We start from the raw sequence: 23,069 nt of genomic DNA, 5'->3' as shown, positions 1-23,069 counted from the left end.
ATTGAATGTACAACTAAACACACACTAAATTTTTAGGTAAAAAAAGAAATAATTAAAATACCCACCTATTTATTATAAGATAAACACGACCATTGACTTTGGCATGGCTTTGGTAACAGATGAAAGTGTGAGAATGCATAAGGTGGCAGCAGAAAAATTAGAGAAAGAGAAAAGAAGAATACTGTTAAACAGGATTAAAGATAGATATTTTTCTCAGGAAGCACACAAGGAAAAAAGCTGCAATGGTGTAGTATGCATATTGAAAAAACATCACAGCATTCCCTGCAGAAAGAAAAGCATATACACTTCTATTTGCCGATAACTTTGTATACACTGCCAGGAACTAGAAGGAGGAAAGTAGATGAATTGTTCCATTTTGTGTCTCTTTCATATGGCTCGTTTTTCTGTTCCCATTTATTAAATGTGGAAGTTAGTAAATAAAATGAAATAATATACGTACATACATAATTATACATATATGAGAGCCTGTGTGGTGTGATGGTTAAAGTGTTGGGTTAGAAACCAGGAAAGTGTGAGTTCTAGTCCTACTTTAGGCATGGAAGCCAGCAGGGTGACTTTAGGCCTGTAATACCCTATCAGCTCAACTCACCTCAGAGGTTTGTTGTTATGGGGAAATAGGAGGATAACGGAGTATTAGGCATGGTTACCACCTTAAGTTGCCCAAGATATACAAAAGATGTGATAAATATCTACATTTATATATCTATATAGCATTAATATCTGTTTAACAATAGTTATAGATCAGTGGTGGGTTACTGTGGGTCCAGTCTGGTCTGGTCCGGCCGTACCAATAGTGGCTGGAAGCAGCTGAGAGCATACCAGTACGGTGGCTCGTTTGGCCCACCCGCCCGCTGCGCTCTATAGGCTGTTTTTATGTCAAAAGGCACACTGTGCATATGCGCACAGAGTGTGATGCCTGCGTGCACCCCGACAAGCAGCTGTGTTGCAGGGGCAGTGGATTGCACAGCACACATCAGGCTCATGCATGGACAGACCGCGATCAGAGTACCTGTAGCGACGGTAAGAGCAACGCACCACTGTTATAGATATTCCTCACAGAGAGAGAACTCAATTATACTTTCAGCCGTTTGTAACTAAAGATGAAAAGCTTATCAGAAGAGGCAGCTTCAATTCAGTTCAACAAATATAGTTGCAAAACAGAGTGATTACTCATTTGAAAAGTTAAGCACTCAAAACTATTTTCTTGGGTGACCAGTTTCAATTTTTTTCACATTTGAATGTTTAAAATTTCAAATAATTTCCTACACCATTTGTGAAGATAAGAAAAATAAATGAATACACACCATACTACCTGTCTCTCCCTAACTACACTGACACCAAAATTATGTATTCATCATGATGTCGTGCTGAGAGGTATATCCTTTTGTTCTTGCATCACAATGTCATTTCCAAGTACTTTAAGGGGTAGAGTTTATATTATGATGTATTGTCACTTACAATATATTTGTAGACACCTGTATAAGAGACTGGAGATGCAAATAATTTTATTGATCCATATTTGCTAATTTTTCATATAGATTTTTGCTTGTGCTTTTAATTCCCAAAACATAGTGGTCTCTTATAAATTACATCGTTTTGGGTTACGGAAAGTCATATAGACTCATCAATCCTTTCTTAAGTTTTGATGCAGTTATTCTTAATTCTTTGGGGTAGAAATTTGAACAATATATTATTCTGTCTTTATTTCACTTCTATGAAAGCAGCTATTTTTTAATTTTCTAAGTTGGCTTTTGTCCTTAAAGGGCATTCCTACATAGATTCAGATAAGAATACAGCAGTGACTCTTTTGTTACACAGTATCATTATCCCTGATAGTTTAGTTTCACAAAGGTTTCCAAATTTGAGTCTTATTTTGAGTTGACATTTTCTTCTCCCTGTAGGAGAACCATAATAAGCATCAACACACTATAGTTTGACTGTAGGGAAGAAGCTGCATTTTTTGTCTCTTGCGTTTGCATTTTTAATTTTATTTCTGTGAAACTTGTTAAGATAAAATATTTAACTAAAATAATAAAATGTTAATTCATTGAAAGTTTTCAAAAATAGATTGAACAACCATTTGACCAGGATGATATAAGATAGCTAAAAGATCTGCCCTCCCCAACTCTTTGATTCTATGTTAAAAGAATGTTAATGGTCAATATATACAACTGAGTTCCTACAGTTCCTTCTCAAATTATAAGTAATGCAGCAACACTGAATATATTTGGTAGGGAATAAATCTCATTAAATTCTGTCTGGTGCTGGGAAAACCACATATAAAGAATTCAGACCAAAATAGCATTTTTGTGGCTGCAGTGAAGGTTTATAGATCATGAGATTTCTAACTGGTATTTATTATTCAGCCATAGAGAACAGCCCATCTTTCTCTAATTATACTCTCTTTCTTCAAAATCCAGAGTTACTTGATTATAAGCTGATAGAGACGACTTAACCAATTCAAACTTCGAGGGCAATAAAATGAAGGGAAATTTTCTGTTTTGTTTACCTGTAAATGGCATTGTCTTGTTTGCTGACTATGGCTTTTAAATCTGTGAGTTGGAGGAATCGGTCATGGAAGTAATGCAAGTGCAATATGCATACCAATAGAAAGGAGGTTGGGATAAAAATGCGAGTGAATAATTCTGCTGTAGAATACTGTTCTAAGCCAAGATCCTTTAGCCTGAAACATAAAATAATTCCAGTTACGGCTATATTTCATAACTCATAAATAACCTTCACAATTTTTTAGACTTGTCAGAAATCACGAGGAAAAGTTAAAACATTTTTTATTTTTACATACAATAAGCAGTTTTGAAAATTATTTAAAAACAACAACAAAATATTAATAGCTATCCCGATGGGACCCAGAGATGGATCCAGAAAAGACTTGCAAGAAATGTTTCTAAAAATAATTGTGAATTTTCTTTTTCTTTAGCAATTCCTTAACCCAAAAATCTAAATTTAGCTGTATTCCATGGCGGAACATTACCCAATATTGATCTGGTACAGCACCTTTTATCTTGGTGCTTGCAATGTGAAAAAAAATGAATTCAGAATTATAATACAAAGTAACATGTAAAAAACAGAAACAAATGAACATAACTGAAATAATAGACCTAAAATATTAGATTCATAAAATAAAAAATAAAAAGATGGTTGCATATTGTTTCAAATTCATAAGGTTGTGCATTCTGCTAATCTAAGACTGTCAACTTGAATGATACATTCATTGCAGATACAACCTCAGCAGAACTCTTTGAATCCAGCAACACTGTGAAACTTTGGAATTAGTTCTGGTCTCTTAGGTTAAAAGGCTGATACATTTCTTGTTTTCATCATTTTCTTTTGGGACTATATCAAAATTTACTTACAAGTGAACAAAGGCTGGCTGAAAAATATTCTTTCACTAAACAGCTTTGTTTTTTTTTAAAAAAAAAATCCTGGGATCTCTGGTCCCAAAACAGAAATTAGTGGAAAAATCTTTGTGTTTTTCAAAAAACTATAGTGACAATTTTTTTCACCCAACAGAACAAGATATATGGAAGAATGGTAAACTGCAGAAGTAAAAGCATGAAATCTGATCAAAGTTATACATATAGGCATCAACTTACAGACACAATTGGGCCTGAATTTTCATTGCTAAGTGAGTCATCATATGATAAGACCTTAATTTACAACCAGTTTTACTATGGTGTTGAGTGAATCAGGCAGTTTTTAAGTGAATCATCTGGTCATTAAGTGAATATGGCTTCCCCCATGACTTTGTTTATCAGAAGATGGCTGAGAAAGCAGCAAATTGACTAAAAAACACTGCAACCATCATGAATGTAACAATTTGGGCCAAGAGCCCAAATTGTGGCCATGTGACTGTGGGGCACGGATGTGTGTGATGGTCATAACTTTAAGGATGGTCACTTTTTTTAGTACTGTTATAACTTGGAATCATCATTAAACAAATGGACATAAGGCAAGGATTACTAATACTGCAATAGATTATTTTTAATGTGTGAATTCAGCAACATCTAAAGGGAAAGTTAAGGGCGAGAATGTTAAAAGCAGTATCACATTATTATGGCACAAATCTTTCTGATTTTAAATGTATACTGTGACATCAAATTTAAGGGTAGATTTTGTGGCATAAGTGTATAATGATGCTTTTATATTTTGATGAAAGCATAAAGAGCATGCCATATGTTTGAACTAACAAAAATACTTGCTAAGTCAGAAGCTTTGACACTTGAAAACTATGCATATGGTGCACAATTAATTTCTTTAATTTAGCTTGGAATGCTTTCTAGAATGAAAACAACTTCTTCAACGATTGGCCTCCCTAAGGTATCATATTTCATTTCTGAAGGGATTGAGTTAAAATTGAACATACATGAAAAAATAAAAGTTTTGTTTAAAAGTTGACTAGATAGGACAATGTATGTGGACTGATTTTCAAAAGAGAAGCTGAATATTTGTTTCTTCTAAAGAAAGATATTTCCTAAATCTGGTCACTTATAAAACATCAGGTATCTTGAGTAATATTAATGTTTCATAATTCATCATCCAAATAAACTGTATTTTAAAAATGGAGTAATAAATAATACTTACTGATCATCATTCATGTTTGTCATGTTTTTCCACAAGTCAGGGAATGCTTTAAACTGATATGTGTAAATGAAAACAAGCACTAACATAGTGTAAACCACAACTGACATCCAAAAGTATTTCAGAATTCGTCGCCACCATTCATAGTGGACCTAGCAAATAAGAAATTAAGTCTCACATAAAGTTCACCATTTGCAGTCATTTTTCATAATTCAGTGACCACCACTTCAGAAATTCTTCTAACATTGTTTGATACACTTAAATGCCAAGCTGCATTAAGCTGAAATTAATTGTTATTGGTAGTCTTGTTCTCTTTCTGTTGTCCCCTTTCTCTCACCCTGTCAAAAACCTTATCTTGATTTTGATTTGACTCACACTTGTTTTATTTTCTTAATGGTTTTGACTCACACTTGTTTTATTTTTTTAATGGTTTTATATATGATTACAAGATTGATTAATTTTGTTGGTCAAGTCATTTTTAATTTAATGACTCCTTATGCTTTGTAAAAAAACATACTTAATAAAAAATAAAAAGAGAAAGAAACAGCATGGCAATGTTCTTTAAAAACTAGGATTTTTATTACTTACCTGATAAAGAACTACACAAAACAAGAAGAGCATCATATAGATGATTTTGTACATGACAATTTTTCCTTCAAAGCTGACAAAGAAGAACATTCCACCGCAGACATAAATCCAGTACTTAACAAACATCGCCATCACCATGTTCCCTAGAACTTTCATTACATCATCTTCTTCTTCCTCCTCTTCCTCTTCTTCCACCTCCTCTTCCTCCTCCTCTTCCTTCTTCTCCTCTAATTCCCCTCCTTCTTCTTCCTCTTTCAAAGAATCCTCTTTGAGGGATTCTTCTTCTTTTTGGGATTCATCATCTGTAAATGTAAAATGTAACATTAAAATACATGTCATTAATTATATTATTTTACAGTGCTATAATTATTGATAAAAAGCTCAACTGTGCTGGTCGCACTGGCTGATACACAATGCTGTCTTATGGTAAAACATAGACACATCACATTAGTCAATAATGTAGTACATTTAATTAAAAAAATAATCAATATAAAAATGCATGAATACACCATTTAGTAGGAAAAGATGAAATAAGGAAAGGGGACAGGCATAGATTCTTCGTGTCACATCTTGAGAATATGGGTACAAATTTTAATGCCACCTTTTTTAATGACAAGTTAATGCAAAACTTATATTAATTGAAAAAAATCAGAAGCAGAGTAAAACTAATCCTTAATTTAGTTAATTCTTAATTTTTCCCCATTAGATTTATAAGTACTTATATACATTAGTTGAATCCTAAGAAAAGTATCTCCTAGCTCATTGTGTACTTCTCTATTGACATCAAACCATCTTCTAAATTGACTTGAAATGTGTATTCACCTTTTTCTTCACTCTCTTCCTCTCCAATTTTGACCTCTGACAAAACAGTTTCATTTAATTGCAAAGACTTCCGCTCAGTGAGGTGTTGTCTCAACAGCAGCCAAAAAGTAAGTCCAAAAAGTATCTGTCAGCAGAAATTGAAACCAAAGAGGAGACACACTATTGAATAACTTATTGAATTTCCATGATTCATACTATGGTGATAGCACACTTAAGATAAACTGAATGATATTGCCAAACTTCTTCCATATATCAGCAATCAATCTTGACCTCGAATTAAGTCATGTTGTAGAAACATTGCTAATGTCCTCAAGGCTTTTCATCATAGGTATACATGAATATATATTACAGTAAATGACGTAACTTGTTGCTTTCCAAACGTATATTGGATTACAAATGTTGAAAACATTTTAGCCGGTGCTAATGTACCTAGAAGACCAAAAGTTGGGAAATGTTGTAATACACACTTGAGAGGCCTAAATGATCATTAGAACTGAAGAGGCTTATCTTACTCCTATTGTGCTTTGACTTCCAGCCTAGTTTATAAATTAATAAATTATAAATTAAGCTAAATTTAGAGATTGGCTAAATGCTCATCTTAACACATGTGACTTTTTTGGCTTTCTTTCCTCAATTTTATTTATGCATTATTTATTAAATTTATTTGCCGCATTTTGTTTTGAAGCAAACCTAGGCAGCTTGCAGCATTACAAGCATTAAAATCATAAATGTTAAATATTTCTAAAACAATAAAAATGGAAATGACAATCCAAAATAGAATTATTGTTAAAAGATGGGGAGGAAGGGAGCAGAATGCAGAGGGGGAGGTGGGGTTGCCTATTAATTCCTCATTCACCTCTAGTGTGATTCTCCCCATTGGGGCCCCAAGCCATCTGACAGAGCCAAGTCTTCAAGGCTTTCAGAGAAGTCAGAAGGGTGGGAGTAAGATCTTCCAAAGGTCAGGAGCTACAGCAGAGAGGGCCCTTCTCCTGTACCCCACCAGTCACAGTTCCTTGATTGATGGGATTTACAATTTGTCTCCTTGGCTGGGGTTGGTGGGGTGGGCCAATCCCAATGTTGAGATGGTTCCTCAAGTAACCTGGACCCATGCCATGCTACGCCATGCTTTAAAGGTAATAATCAACACCTTGAATTGCACTTGGAAGCAAACCAACAGCCAGTGCAGCTATTGAATCAGTGGTGTAGCATGGGCCACTCAAGGGATCCCAAAGATTGCCCACACCGCTGTACTCTACATCAGTTGAAACTTCCAAATGCAGTTCCAGGATAGCCCTATGTAGAACGCACACTGCAGCAGTCCAGATCACTAGAGCTGAAATGGGTGAGCACAGGGACTCCCGATCCAAGAAAGGCCACAACTGGCACACTATATGCAAAAAACTATGCAAAGGCTCTCCTAGCCGCAACTGCCACCTGCTCTTTGAGAACCTCCAAGTCCATAGATAGGGTATATCTGGGGTAGTGCAATCCCATCCAGAACTAAGTTAGTTGAAGTTCCAGATCTTTTTAAAAAATATATATATATTATTTTTAAACAAACATAGAACAAACAGACATAAACACACACAATACATAAAAATCATTCTCCAGTTACATATAGTATGTTGATTGGTTACAAAGCTTTGTGCTTTTTCACAATAGTCCCCACTTGCAATTTACCCAAATTCTCATATCATCAATCCAATATATATATAAACAATTATTATAATTATTAAACATTCATTTGACTATAACTGTTATTACATCCTTTTCTATAAAATATTCTAAATTTAAAGTAAATTTATATTATGGCATTTCATTACATCCTCCTAAAATCTTCCAATAACATTACATCTTTATACCATATTCTATATAAAAATTGTTTATATTTAATAACAAGGCTTTTAAACATCCTCTCATAGTCCTCATTAACAATTTGTATAAAGTTTCATATTATCAATCTGGTGTGTGTGTGTGTGTGTGTGTGTGTGTGTGTATGTGTATATATATATATATATATATATATATATATATATATATATATATATATATATATATATATATATATATATGCATTATTATCATTGTTACTCATTTATTTGACTATAACTATTATCACTCCATTTTATACATAATATTCTAACTAAATTTGACTTAGTTTTTATTATGACCTTTCATTACATCATCCTATGTCCTTCCAGTAGTAGTGCAATCTTATATCTCTTGCCATTTGTAGTATTAGTGTTCTGGTTGCTTTCATGGTAAGTCTTGTATGGACTTCTCTTAGCAACTTGTTGCTCATTGCATATCTTGTAAAAACTCGAAACCCTCCATCTGTTCCTTCCATCACCTTGCCCATGGTTATCACCGATGCTTCTGCCAAAATTTCTCTCATTACTTCTGTCAAATTTTCTCCCTTTTCTTCTTCTATACTTTGAGGTCTGAGATAGAGTTCCAATCTGTCGAACTCCCCTTTCCATATTCCACTCTTGCCATTTCCAACCACGCTCAGTTTACTGTCAATATCAACAATTTTCTTATCTCTTTGTTCATCTTTTTCTTCAATTTTTAGAACTCTATCCTCAACTTTCATCATTATTTGATAAGTATCCTTAATTTTTCCATCTATTTTTCCTGTTCTGTGTTCTATATTCTCCATTCTCTTCTCAATATTCTCTGTTGTTAGTAATATTTTTTGAATTTCTAACATAATCATTTGCAATGTTAATGTTTCTTTTTCATGTAGCGCCATTCTTCCAACTTATAAACACTGCCACTACAACATCCAAGGCTTTTTTGCTAAATTTCAAGCAACTTCATTATAATCTTTCAAATCAAGGCTTTCTCTTCACTCCAGTCCAGCTACTGATAGTACTGCCGAAGAGCACCTGTATAAACAACCCGTGCTTTTCCCACTATCATTTTCAATAAACAAACTGAGAAGCCTTGAGTTATAAGTCAAATGTTCAAAGAAAAAAGAGAAAAACAATGTTTCCAAGCCCCCAGCTTCTAAGTGGCAGTGTTACTTCTTTTTCCTCTGCTTTTAGATCCCTCTTTGTGTTCCAAACTTAAGGAGAAAAGTTCTTAAAAGAAAAACAATCCAATCAAGCATTGTACAAAAAAAAAAGTTTTAATCCAGAAGTATGAAAAAAAGAATTAAAAGTAGAAGAAATATTAACCAATCCAATTTAAAAAAAAAAAGAAAACATTTGTAAAAATTCCATCTGTAAAAAGAAAAAAAAGATAACACACTAAATTTAATTCTGGCTTAATCTCGCCACTTGAAGACACTCTTCTGTCTTCAATTTTAATTTAATTTTTGGGTTTTTTGGGTGATCTCTAATAATAACATTTTTCTCACCAATTCGACACACTTTCTCTCCCGCTTTCCTTCCATTTTGGAGCTGTCCCAACTTCAGCAGCTTCAATGGCTGCGTCTCTGTTGCCAGAAAAAAGAGCTTCTCCTAGATCAATCAGGGACTTTGTGGTGTCCTTGAGATCAGCAGGATGTGCCCTCCTCTATCACCATCTCTATGGGATGGTTTAGGTCCAAAAGGACCGTCCAGCAGCAGAGATATCGATTGCGATCTTGACGCTCCAAGATCGCATGTCGTATCACCGTGAAGTCATCTCCTCCTCTCTGAAGAACCAGATCTTGAAGCTTCATGTACTCAAAGACATTTTGTCTTGCCAGGGTTCAGCTAAAGCCTGTTGCCCCCATCCAGGCCCCACAGTCTCCTGGCACTCTGAGAGGGCAGCAAAAGCATAACTTGGATCACCAGTGTGGTGATGTAAAGTTGTGTATCATCAGCATACTAATACCCCCAACAGCAAATGATCTCACCGAGTGGCTTCATAGTAGGAGTGAAGAAAGTAATATTTATATTTTTAAAAATATTATTAATTTTTTTTAAAAATCCTACTGGATTTTAAATTGGATTTCGTGGAGATTTTATGTGCAGAGCATCAAAATGTCTTGAAAATGAATGATAGAAATACGTTTATATAAAGACAAATGAAGAGGCTATTTCTTCCAAAGTAATTTTGCAAGATAGAAATATTTGCTTTATAAATAAATTAACCACAGATGTCAATCCATTCCTTTTTAATTAACATTCAGGATCTTGTAGATTTAAGTAACAGTCAGGGATAGTGGCAAATCTATATACTACTAAAACTGTCATATCTGTCTGTCCGTAATCTTCAACTGGGCAACAATTTTTGAACAAAGGGACCCCAAATGATGTATGATAGAATGTGTCCAATATCCAGGACCCCTTACTCCCACTGAATTAAAATTTGGAAAATCTGTGGCCACTTCATTGTCACCATGCTGCCACACTGCCATTGTCAGCCAGTCACATAACTGTCATTTCCAGGGCTTCCCTGACAGCTTTCTACAAGCAAAGTCAGTGTGGAAGTGAGCAGGAAGTTGCAAATCAAAGGCCAGAAGGCAAGTCAGTGGCTGCTGTCACGTGGGAAAAGGACTGAAATTATGATGCAAATGAAACAATGACCCAGCAAGTCATGGGTTGTCTAATACTCCCTAAAAAAAAATCACCTGGTTTCTTAAGGATAAAGCAATTCTTTCTTTGCCAAGAGAAATTACCTCATAGAGGTAATTATTATGACTGGCTTTGATTTCTCCTTGTTGCTTCCTTTTCTATTTTAATGATTTACTTGACTTTTGCTTCAAAAATCTCCCAAGGGAACAAACGTTTCTACAAAGTAAGCACATTTGAAAAACATAGTAGGCAGAATTACGGTCTAGAATTATATTCAATTTATACGCCTGTTTCTAGAGAAGGAAAGACTGTGTTTAAATATAGAATATAATTTATCCTGTTTACATTATCCAGAAATCATTCCTATATTATTAAGGTGTAGGATTGTTTCTTTTTTATTTACAATATGATCTTTTATGATAGCCACAAAGGTTAGATAGGATATTTTATAAAATACCTAATTAATGATAAAATTAATAGTTAGATTCTAAAACATTTAGTTCTTTGATAGAAATTCATTTTAGACATATCCAACAGAATATCTAAGTCATTTGTAATATGTTTTTATTCATTTTAACTTCAATTATTAATTAAGGAGTGTCCAGCACAGAATAAAAGACTAGAATTACCTAGTGCAAGGCAGGGGAAATAACAACAATAACTATAAATTATTTTAGAATCTATGAAGAAAGTTTTTTTCATCCAAGAAAAAATAATTAATGATCCCAAATAACTTGTGTTCCTAAAGCTGTTCCTTAAATACCAAAAGACATTTGTTACCGTCAAAATAAAATATAAAAAGTATTTTAGGTATATATTTTCAGATACTAATCACAGTTATCATGTTGTACTTTTGAAAAATCTAGAGGTTATTCACTACTGTTATAAATGCATGGATTTTATAAAATATGTTCTGACCATATAGGTTTGTGTGCAATTATTACCTTTGATCCTAATTCAGGAGGTGCTTTCCGTTCTAAAAATCCAGAAACTTGAGGAAGTTCACTATCATTCATCTCAAAACTCCATATATACTGAAATGTTAATAATAAGTTTCCATAAACCACCATAAAAGGTGAACTTATCATTGCATATTTCCTTCGGTCACGAAGCATCCAAAGTATGCAAGACCATATCAATAATATAAATGTTAACCAACTGTGGTAAGTAATACTCCAGGCCTTGAAGGAAAGAAAAAGAAATGAATACTGTATAATTTCATCAGTTCAACATTAAATGTATTTGAACTTTAGAATCACAAAATCGGAAGGGCACTTTAGGCCATAAGTACAGAACTTTGCTCAGCGCAGAAATATAAATTAAAGATTTCAAAACAGATGGACTCCCACTCTCTGTGGAATTACTTCCAGTGAATGGAAACCATCCACATTTGTAGGCCATTGATTCTGCCACTCTGACTGCTAAGAATGGTCTACAATCGGCATGTTTCAGGAAACACCCTTCCTGAAACTTGTCCTGCAATCTGAAACAAGAGAGAACAGTTTTTGACTTTTATCTAGGTGACATTATGTCAGGTATTACAACAGTACAGTAGAATCCACAGTGACGACTATCCAAATTCAGCTCTTTTAGTCTCTCAGGACTGAACTTAGTTTACTGATTCATTAATTTAGTTGATTATCCTAAATTGCCAATTTTCTGAATTTGTCCCAATTGATCTGAATCCTTCTTCAACTTTATATCTTTATTCTCACCAAAACAAAATATAGTGGATGATTTGGAAAGGATGATCCTGTTGCATTTGTGTACTTTTTGCAACCCAGTGGAAAGAACCTATATAAATGAGATCAGGACTCTCTGTCTGCCTCTCTCCTGTATCAGCAAGATAATGCTCCAAAAACTGAAGAGAACAGGATCAAGGAATTTTTAAATGCATTCTTTACTGCCTGTGCACTAAGCGGAACGGAGTATAATAACAATTGTAAACTACATAAAATACAATATATAATCCCAGACTTCAAGCTTCAAGATCAGAATGTAATGTAAAGACACTCTTTCATTAATTCAAGCAGACTTGCAGTGATAAAGATCAGAAAGAACAAATTTAAACAACATCACATAAAACTTGTCCTGGATCACAGCACTGTCTTGATCTCAAGGTGGATCAAGAACGAATAGACAATATAACCTACCATCATGGCGATCAAAGCACAGACATAACTCTGTTTCATGATAAAATGGAAAACTGAGACCATTGCATGAACTTTGGAGTTTTTTTCTTCTTCTGAATTTTCTTCTTCTTCCTCCTCCTCCTCCTCCCCTTCCTCCTCCTCCTCTTCTTTCTTTTCTGAGAAATAAAAAGAACTGTATGGATTGCAAATAATGTGTATGTGATATACGTTCATAAACTAATTTAGGTAATCTGATAATTGAAAGCTATAAACAAAATGACAGAATATGGCAGGAATGCACAAATATATTGCACAATGATGACGCAGGGGCTGTGGATATATAATCAGATCTATGTAGCCTAAGTAAGGTTGTTGAACACGAGGAAAGCCAAAGAATCCAACCTTCTAGGAAATTTAGATCACTATTAAACAAAGGTCCACTACTTTTTTGCTGTGCTAGCAGTATTCTGCCAATCCACTTAAAGATGAAAAGTACACATTATCATTATCATTATAGTAACTTCTCCAGCAGTATAATTGCAGACACCATAGGAAGGTATGGATTGGGATGCCAAAATGGATGATATAGGTGATTTATAGGATGGCACCCTGTCCTCCCTTCGTAAAATGAAAAAAGTAGATGAATATACATCTAAACAATTAAACCATACAACCATTTATTCTCACATTTTGATGACTACCTAGATCGTTAGCTGAGGGATCCCACTTGTATTGTGGTCTTGAGTACAGATCTGGCTTGGCAGGTCCATTTTCTATAGGGCGCAAAGGATGTATGTTTTGATAATCAACAGGTGTACCATTCAGGGTCACAAGCAGGACCTGTTGAATGAGGATCAGAGGAATCCTTTGAAAACAGGCAACTTGTGAAAGCAATCACTTCTACTACTTTCCTTGATATAAATTCAGTGCTGCTTTCATTTTCTTTCTCAACCATATAGATTAAATATAAAATGGGAACACAAAGACATTCAGAAGATTAAATAATGCTTGCTTATTGGTACACATACAAACATCTAATACCCAAATCAATTGCTTGTTAATGAACACTTATATAGAGGTATATGTAACTTAATTTGATGAACTCTATTTTCAAATAATTTTGCTCATGAACTGTCTAAAATGTCAATAGCAATTTTGTATACAGCTATAAAATATTTTTCTGTGTTTCTTACATGGTATATAATAATAGTTATAGTATACCTATCAGATTTAGAAACTAGACCAGACTAAGAAACCAATGTCATAAAGGTCAAAAGTTACTTTTATTAGAACAACTTTACACTGTGTGAATTAGGGGAGGATCAATCTGAAGCATTTTCTCAAGTTAGTTTCTTGGAATGGACAAGATACACTTATCTGGCCATCGCCTCTGTAATGGCACTGTCTTTCAAGGCCGTTCTTTAGGCCTTCTGCATCACTCCAATGCATCTAGCCCATGGGCCACGAGTTTGTCACCCCTGATTTAGGCAATCTGAACAGAAATCACACTTTTTTCCTAAAATAAATTTTATATAACAGTATATTTACAGACTGCTTCCTATATAAAAAAAACCAAGCAAATTTGCTTAGTAAAGAAAAAATTTATCCATTTAAATATAACTAATTTTGGTGTGTTACTTTTTCTGGACTTACTGGGAGATAATAGATCTTGTATTCCAATAGACAAGGTAAATATTTTGTCAACTTCCTAATCTTTGTCTCTGCATTTGAAATTCATTGTATTATTTTATTCTGTAAACATCATTCCAAAAGGGCTGCGTTTGCATTTTCACAAGGCTGCAATTATCATATTATTTTAATAAGTATAAAATATTAAATAAAATAATAAAACAAAATGTGGGTTGTGTAAAACTACTTTTATATTAGAACTTTGCTTCGATAAATTGAAAGATATTGCAGAGGACGACAATCAGGTTTTTTTTTTTAATGTATGGAGGTGAGTGTTCAATTATGAAAGGCCCTAACACTCTTAATTGGTAAATACTGTAGCAAAAGACTCAGTCCCAATGCAATGCAAATTAGGAAATACGTGTTCTTAGGAAAGACTTCAAATGGCCATGATCTGAGGGGTCCTTGGTGCTATCTGAGCTTGATTGTTTTCTTGCAGACACTTCATTACCCAAACTAGGTAACATCAACAGCGCTAATAGGGAGTAGAGTTTGCTCTCAGTTTGTATTCTCGTGACTTGTCCTGTCAGTATTGGTGGGAGTGGACTTGAGAGTTCCTTAATTGGGCTGTTTACTGTTAACTTGTTTGGCAAGTTTTGTTGGGGCATCATTTCTTGTTTGTTGCTCAAGTAAACAATACCCCAATCAAGGAACTGTCAGAGAGGCTAACAGTAAACAGCCAAAGAACTGTCTGCAAGAAAACAACCAAGCTCAAAGAGAACCAAGGAACCCTCATTTCAACCCTGAGCTACAAACATTCTCTTTTATCTTGACCGTGATCTGTTTTATGGCTCTCAATTTTAATACTCAGACAAGAGCAGATCCTTCCAGCCATGTCCATTCACTGTGCATGCTTAGAGACAAGTGAAAAGGCTATGTGGTCTATGCAGAAACTATACAGATAGTCCTTATTTAGTGACCACAATTGGGACTGGAATCTTGGTTGTCAAATGAAGCAGTTGCTAAGTGAATCTGCAACTGTGCGTAAAATCTTATTTCAGCTTTCCTTTGCTTTGCAGTCCTGCAAAGATTGCAAAAGTGAGATTGGTAATAAAGTTACTTTTTCATCATCATCATCATAACTGTGAATAGCCACTAAATGAGGCAGCCTCTAAATCAGGACTACGTATGTATGTATGTATGTATGTATGTATGTATGTATGTATGTATGTATGTGTGTTACAACCCCTGGTATGCCCAAATACATGTTACAACCCCTGGTATCAGCACAAATACAACACACACACACACACACACACACATATATGGTATTAGAAATGTTATTGAAAAGCAAGGTGACTGCTGGCTGGACAGATGTGATTTTGTTAGTCCTGGGCAGGGAGAAACTGCTACCAAAAGGAGGCACTGTGACAGTTTGACTTGGTTGTATGATTGGAAAGGAATCCTAGAAGGAGGAGACAACAGCAGGAAGTCAGATGTCTAAGCTGACTGTCTGATAGATAATTTGGATCAACTTCTACTCAACCAAATCCTTGAATCTCTACATTAAAAAATTGTCCGAAACAGAAACAAATTTATTGTGCAAATTGACTGCAATTTTGAAACCATGTACTAACATCAGATGGCTTGTGTTCATCCTGAGTCATTGACAAAAGCTGCAAAAGCAAAGTAAAAATAATTTGTTAGTTCAGAAGGCGATGGGATGCAATAGTAGTAATAACAATAAAATAAATGTTTCAAAATGACTGCATGTTGAAAATCTATACCAAATTATATAACGTAGAGTGTATTTTTATTCTGAATAGTGTACAACAGCAACATACAGGTAATTCTTGATTTACGACCACAATTGGAACCAGAATTTTGGTTGCTAAGCAATGCTGCATTAAGTGAAACATCATTACCAGGGACTAGTTTTTATGGCCATTTTTATTATAGTCATTAAGTGAATCATCCTGTTCATTAAGCAAATCACATGGTTAGAGTTTGTGAAAGTGGATCTGGCTTCCACAATTGGCTTTCTTTGTTGGAAGCTGGCTGGAAACTTTGCAAATTGTGTTTGAGTGCCTGCAAAACCCACAACCATTGTAAGTATGAACTGGTTGCCAAGCGTTCAAATTGTAACAACTTGATTGCGGGAATGTTGAGGATCATTCATAAATAATTTTGTCTCAGCCTATTGTAGCTCTGAACCATTGTTAAATGGTTATAAGTCAAGGATTATCTGTAAGTACTCAATGATGGTTAAACACATGGTTAAAGTTTCTGGTGATAATCACAAAATAAATTAGTATTGTAAAACCTTGTAATTGGCCTCTTGGAGATCTACTGGATAGTTTAGCAAAACCAGACCAGAAGTGAACACTTGCACACTCAGTTCTTGCTAAAAGATCTAAAGGAGTACAAATTAGATTAACTGATTCCTTTAGACTTTACTTTTCTCTCATCAGTTGTGTAGTGACTTGTATACCACAAGCTGCGTCTTCTGTCTGCAGTTATTTGAATTGGGGTGCACTCTATTTCATCTTCCTTATTTATATCTTTGTCATCATCAGGCATCTGCTAAATGAGAAAGGAAAAAAGAAGAAAAAAAGGAAGATTAACTCTGGAATAATTTTGAGAATGAAAGTTCATCTATGTAAAAAGATAGTTAACTTTTGAAATAAAAATCATTGACCACTGTCTGAAAATCTAGGCAATGAATCTATATAGTTTACTGTATATGCAATCCAAATTGCTTTTCAGTCCTCGCAAATTAAGAATTTCACCAAATCAGGCGCAGCATCTTCTCCATGAACAGTTTCAATAATAGACAAACATCAATGGGAAGGAGTAACTGCATTTTGCGAAACAGGAGCCATATATCACACATCTTCCAGCCTAATATATGATTATAAACAATTGGGGATGCAGTCATAGTAAAATAAGAAGCATTTTTCCTAGTCCCAGCTGTATCCAATAAAACAATATGGTGTTTTTTCATCCATATATATAAACATTAGATTGTATACAATTTAAATGGTAATACAAATATATGTCATTATTTTATGTAGGACTATGTACAATATTTGTGCTTTCAACCCAGGGGTGGGTTCCTGCCAGTTCTAACCTCTTCTATAGAAGAGGTTCCACAAATCTACAGTGCTGTTTAGAACCGGTTCCAGCTCCCTCCCTCCGCCCGTCCACACATCATCAAGATGAAGAGCGAGAGGAGGAATTCTGGGAGTTGAAGTCCACAAGTCTTAAAGCTGTCAAATTTGAACACCCCTGGGGTATTTTTTCTAAAGGATTAGGGGTACAAGGGTCTTGTAACTTGACAGCTTTAAGACTTGTGTGCTTCAATGCCAGAGTTCCTGCGCCAACATGACTGGAGGAGGAATTCTGGGAGTTGAAGTCCACAAGTCTTAAAGCTGTCAAATTTGAACACCCCTGGGGTATTTTTTCTAAAGGATTAGGGGTACAAGGGTCTTGTAACTTGACAGCTTTAAGACTTGTGTGCTTCAATGCCAGAGTTCCTGCGCCAACATGACTGGAGGAGGAATTCTGGGAGTTGAAGTCCACAAGTCTTAAAGCTATCAAGTTTGAACACCCCTGGGTTTTTTTCTAAAGGGTTAGGGGTGCAAGGGTCTTGTAACTTGACAGCTTTAACACTTGCACACTTCAATGCCAGAGTTCCTGAGCCAACATTTTGGTTGCTAAGCAAGAGCATTGTTAAGTGAGTTTCACCACATTTTACATCACACGACTGCCAAGCCACTCCCACCCAGTCACATGGCTGGCAAGCCACTCCCCCAAAGCAGGCCACACCCACAGAAGAGGTTCTAGAAAAATTTGAAACCCACCACTGATTCAACCAGAGATAAAAACACCATCCCAGCTTAAACATTTACTATGATTTTTTATTCATCTCCTCCAAAATATTTGGAAAGAAACCTGTGCCAGCCACTATGCTTGCACTAAAATAAATAAATAAAATATTATAATCCATATTTTCATGGAATTTCTGAAACTATTTTAATAAACATCAGTCCATAAAAACTATATATATATATATTTGATAGGAAGCCATTATAAAACTTGTTTCTAAATGCTACAGAGCTTTAATTTAGGCACCTTATGTCAAGGATGACAAACCCTCAGGCAGCTCTGTTTTGTGGTTCTTGAAGTTGCGTCAGACTACAATTGTTCAATGCTGGGAGTACAGTTTTTGAGATAGGAAACATGAGAAAAATGGAAAACCCTATTGTGGCATATCACAGATGAATATTAGTTATTAATAATATTTTGGGGGAGGAGAGGAAAAGTTTCATTTATAATCCAAATGTAGTCCTTTTTTATGCACCATGGTTAAAAGGCAATTTGAATGGATTTGTAGGCATTTGTTATAAAGCTTTTTTTTTATATAAAAAAAAGTAAGGTAATTATTTTACCTGTACAATGGGTTCATTTAACCAAAGTCGAATCAGAGTTGCTAGGGTATAATATAAGAGTAGCAGCAAGATAGGGTTGGTATGGTGATACCAATTCAACTTTTGATTGGTTATTAGTTTCCAGGTGCTTGAGCAGTTGGTCTGAATAACTGGAGTGATACCAAACAACCTGCAAAAATAGGGCATTACGTAAATATAACATTTCATCCAAGCCATCCTTCCACTATCTTTTGTATTTAATACAGGCTTCAACTTCCATAATTCCCAACAATACGAATAAGCTGTATGGTTTTCATCATAGAAAACTGAAAGTTGCTACAAAATTAACAGATTGTTTCAGGTTGTTCCCTCAGTATTCAGATTAATAAAATATGCCACAGGTTACTGATTCTGTTTTCAAAATCTTCAAAGTATTAAGAAGCATCACAGCAAAATTAAGAGAAGAATTAAACAGTGATAATTTCCTGTGCATGAAAGCCAAGCAGAAAATAAATATTTTAACAATTTGGTATAAACTGAAGAAAGAGTTAACACCAAGCTGTTGACCTCATTGCTATAACCAAGGACCTGATCTCTCTTCTCACTCACCTTCATGCTGAAACACATCGAGAGCCTCTAAAGCAAATGTGTAACTATAGGAAGAAATGTATACAGGAAGCAGCAGATTGTTGGATAATTTTGGGGTTATTCCATGCTTCTGAAGAATAGAATTATGTCAGTCAAAAACGTATATTCATTTATTAAATTTATATGCCACCAATCTCCTGTCAATGACTTTGGGCAGCTGACATCATCATAAAACAGAGATAAAAACAGTAAAACATTAAACACTTTAATTTAGCAAACTCATGTTTATGAGAAATAGTGGGCAAGTGAAGGGCTATCATATACCCAGGGATTTCTGAAGCCTGCGGAAACAAGATGGATAGTTATGGGGAAAATGAGGATTTGCAGAATCTGATTAGAATAAGTGCCTGAGCAAACACTCTATACTGGTTGGATACATAGTTCATGGCATTTTAATTGCTGTGTCCCATTGCTTGCTCATACCTGAGCAGGTGGTCCTCTAAATTAGAATTTATAGATTACTCTCACATTCACTACAACCAAGCTACCATAAGTCTCCAACTCTGTACCTATACATTTGATTATTCCTATCAATATGCATAAAATACAAAAGATAACTATATCAAGTCCAACGCAGTTTTGACCTGCATTAACATACAGATATGCATGATAACAGTTCCTCCTGTACTGTATGGTGGTTTGAACATGTTTCAAGTATTGTGTCCAGTTCTGGAACAGATTCAGAGAAGACTTGCTAGGATTATAAAACACTGGAAATCAAGCCGCATGAGAATGGTAGAAGAAGCCGGGCAAAAAAGAAGACAGGGGAGATAAAACCGCAATTTGCAAACATCTGAAAGATTAACATGGAAAAGGAACCAGACCTGTTCTCTGTTAAAACTGAGAGCACGACCAACAGATTGACATTAAAAAGAAGAAGGGCCAGTTTAAATATTAGAATGAATTTTCGGATAGTAAGAATTGTTTAACAAGCGCAGAAGCTACCAAGAAAAGTCTGAAGCTTTTCACATAAAGGCTGAATGGCCACCTGTTGCGGATAGTATACAGTGTGTTGGGGTTGAATTGGATGGCCTCTAAGATCATGCAATTTACGTTCTATGTTTCTAGGAATTATATATAGGCCTTTCATTCCTTGTTTTCATGAGAAATCTTAAGGGGTTTTATTTGATCTACATTCATAAAATTTCCTGCTTTTACAGTTCTTTTCCCTTGATTTATAGTGATTTTTAAACTGATTATTTTTTTTTTGTCTTTGAAAAATTGCTTTCCCTATTGTACTGTAAAATAATATCCTTTGAAAGAAATGTGTACATCTTTTAAATCAAATTAATGCCCATAAATAGATAAAAGGAAATATGAATTTAAATTTTCTAATGACAATTTTGATGAAGTATATTTCATTAAAATCGGCAATTTAGAAAAGAACGTTAACATGATTATGGATGCCAAAAAGAATGTTATGATTTTTTAAAATAACATTGCACAATATACTGTAAAAGTAAATGTAGCAGATGGCTGTAACAGTATTCCTCTGAAAATGTATTTTCCCAGCAAAAGCTTAGTAAATTAGTATAAGGATATCTCTATGTATATGCACTTTGATCTGATTTTCCTGACACATTCGCGACCTATGACCTTAATACAAATGCAAGATACTGAGGCAGCACTAAGGTTCGTGATGATGTCAAGGGAGAAATATTGCTGCTTTCCAAAAACAGGAAAACAACGCTTATTCTTGGTTCATTATGCAGAATAGTTGATTACAAAATCTCTCTCTCTGTCTCTCTCTCTTTCTCTCTGTCTCTCCCTCCCTCCCTCCCTCACGCACATGGATTTATTACCTACACTTCCTTGATATACTTATCTTCCTAACATTTTTACTCCCTTGTCTGAAAGGAAATGGAAGGAAAAGGAAGTCTTTAGAATCATAAACTGTATTATATATTTTTTTAAAAAATACAGTAATGCATCCTATATTAAAATATTTAAAAATATTACCTGAAAAAGCAGAAAATTAATAATAACGACAATCTGCTGGTTCCTAGCTTCAGCACAAATTCTGCAAGTTTAAAGCATACAATTTAGCACTTTCAAATATTGAAATATAAATGACTGTTTAATTTCCATTTGTCTTTTTTTTCTACTCTGGCCTGGCCTGACCTGGTCTGGCCTGTAGATGGCAGAAGAAAGCTTGCATTTTCACACACATTCAATCATAGAGCAAAGCAGGTAGCATTGTTTTGCAGACTATAATAATAATAATTAGTTAAAACTTGCATCTTTTAGAAGTTCAACCTGTAACAGATTTTTGTCTTGTCACTCAAAACAAAAAATAAAATAAAAAACCCAGTAAGACTCTCTCTTTTTCCCCAAGCTCAATAAGTAAAGTTTTAGGCCTGGGGTGTCAAACTCGTGGTGTCATGTTGTTGTCACATAATGTATCATGACTTTCCCCTCTTTGCTAAACCGGGGTAGGCGTGGCCAGCGCATGATGCATCTAGCCCATGGGCCACGAGTTTGTCACCCCTGATTTAGGCAATCTGAACAGAAATCACACTTTTTTCCTAAAATAAATTTTATATAACAGTATATTTACAGGACTGCTTCCTATATAAAAAAAATCAAGCAAATTTGCTTAGTAAAGAAAAATATTATCCATTTAAATATAACTAATTTTGGTGTGTTACTTTTTCTGGACTTACTGGGAGATAATAGATCTTGTATTCCAATAGACAAGGTAAATATTTTGTCAACTTCCTAATCTTTGTCTCTGCATTTGAAATTCATTGTATTATTTTATTCTGTAAACATTTTTATATCCTAAAATTTCAATTTTTAAAAAATGAATGTCCCCCAATTGGCATTTTTTACCTATAGAATGCAACAGTTCGGTATCAATCCTATAGAGAAGTTCTGTATCCAATATACATAATATCTGCCACACCTATAATTTTGCCATTCTGACCTATTATTCCTTTAATAACATATTTCTTTCTTCTCCAAATCAACATGTATCCACCATCAGAAGGGACTTCCTGTAGAGCCTGTTAGTCAAGGAATTTCAGCCAGTACAGAGCCTTCTGTGTTGTGGCCTCTGTCCTCTGAGAACATCTTGTTGCTAGAGGTGAGATCTGCCTCCATCTTTCCGGCTTTTCAGAAGGATCTTAAAATATGGCTATGCCATTTGGCATAGGGCCCTGATAGGGATGTGCTATCATGGTTGGTTGAGTGAAAGATAAATGCTTATGACCACATCACCTTGTTGTCTTGCTTTTTAGCTTTTACTTAATTCTTGTTAATTGCAATGTTTTCATATTTATGTTTTTAAGGCATTGTAAGCTGAACAAAGTCACTATGGGTAGTGATGTAGATGGCATATAAATTTAATAAACAAATACAATTCCTTAAAAATGTATTGGTTTTACACTATGACATGTACCGTATTTTTGGAGTATAAGATGCACCCCTTTCCCCTCAAAAAAGAGGGTGAAAATCTGGGTGCATCTTATACACTGAATACAGCATTTTTGGCCTCCCAAAAACCTGCCAACTTTAAAAATGGCTGTGTGTAGCCTTACGGAGGCTACCAGAGTATTCCTAGGGCAGGGGTGTCCAAACTTGGGAACTTTAAGACTTGTGGAATTCAACTCCCAGAATTCCCCAGCCAACTGGCTGGGGAATTCTGGGAGTTGAAGTCCACAAGTCTTAAAGTTCCCAAGTTTGGACACCCCTGT

General features: G+C 34.8%; 1 protein-coding gene across 1 annotated transcript in view; it reads right to left on the bottom strand.

Annotated features, from left to right (window-relative positions):
• The window catches only part of PIEZO2 (piezo type mechanosensitive ion channel component 2), a 218,725-nt gene that overhangs the window by 78,637 nt on the left and 117,019 nt on the right, over nt 1-23,069 (bottom strand). The window contains exons 8-17 of the mRNA XM_081951908.1: nt 18,748-18,916; nt 16,754-16,879; nt 15,934-15,972; nt 13,369-13,507; nt 12,689-12,843; nt 11,480-11,716; nt 6,031-6,154; nt 5,209-5,510; nt 4,624-4,772; nt 2,531-2,704 (exon numbers count right to left, since the gene is read on the bottom strand). Coding sequence (XP_081808034.1) covers nt 2,531-2,704; nt 4,624-4,772; nt 5,209-5,510; nt 6,031-6,154; nt 11,480-11,716; nt 12,689-12,843; nt 13,369-13,507; nt 15,934-15,972; nt 16,754-16,879; nt 18,748-18,916 — 1,614 coding nt within the window. The remainder of the gene's footprint in view (nt 1-2,530; nt 2,705-4,623; nt 4,773-5,208; nt 5,511-6,030; nt 6,155-11,479; nt 11,717-12,688; nt 12,844-13,368; nt 13,508-15,933; nt 15,973-16,753; nt 16,880-18,747; nt 18,917-23,069) is intronic.

Source organism: Natrix helvetica, assembly GCF_964273705.1.
Source record: "Natrix helvetica genome assembly, chromosome: 4".
Lineage (NCBI taxonomy): Eukaryota > Metazoa > Chordata > Lepidosauria > Squamata > Natricidae > Natrix > Natrix helvetica.
This window is presented reverse-complemented; position numbering and strand designations above follow the sequence as displayed.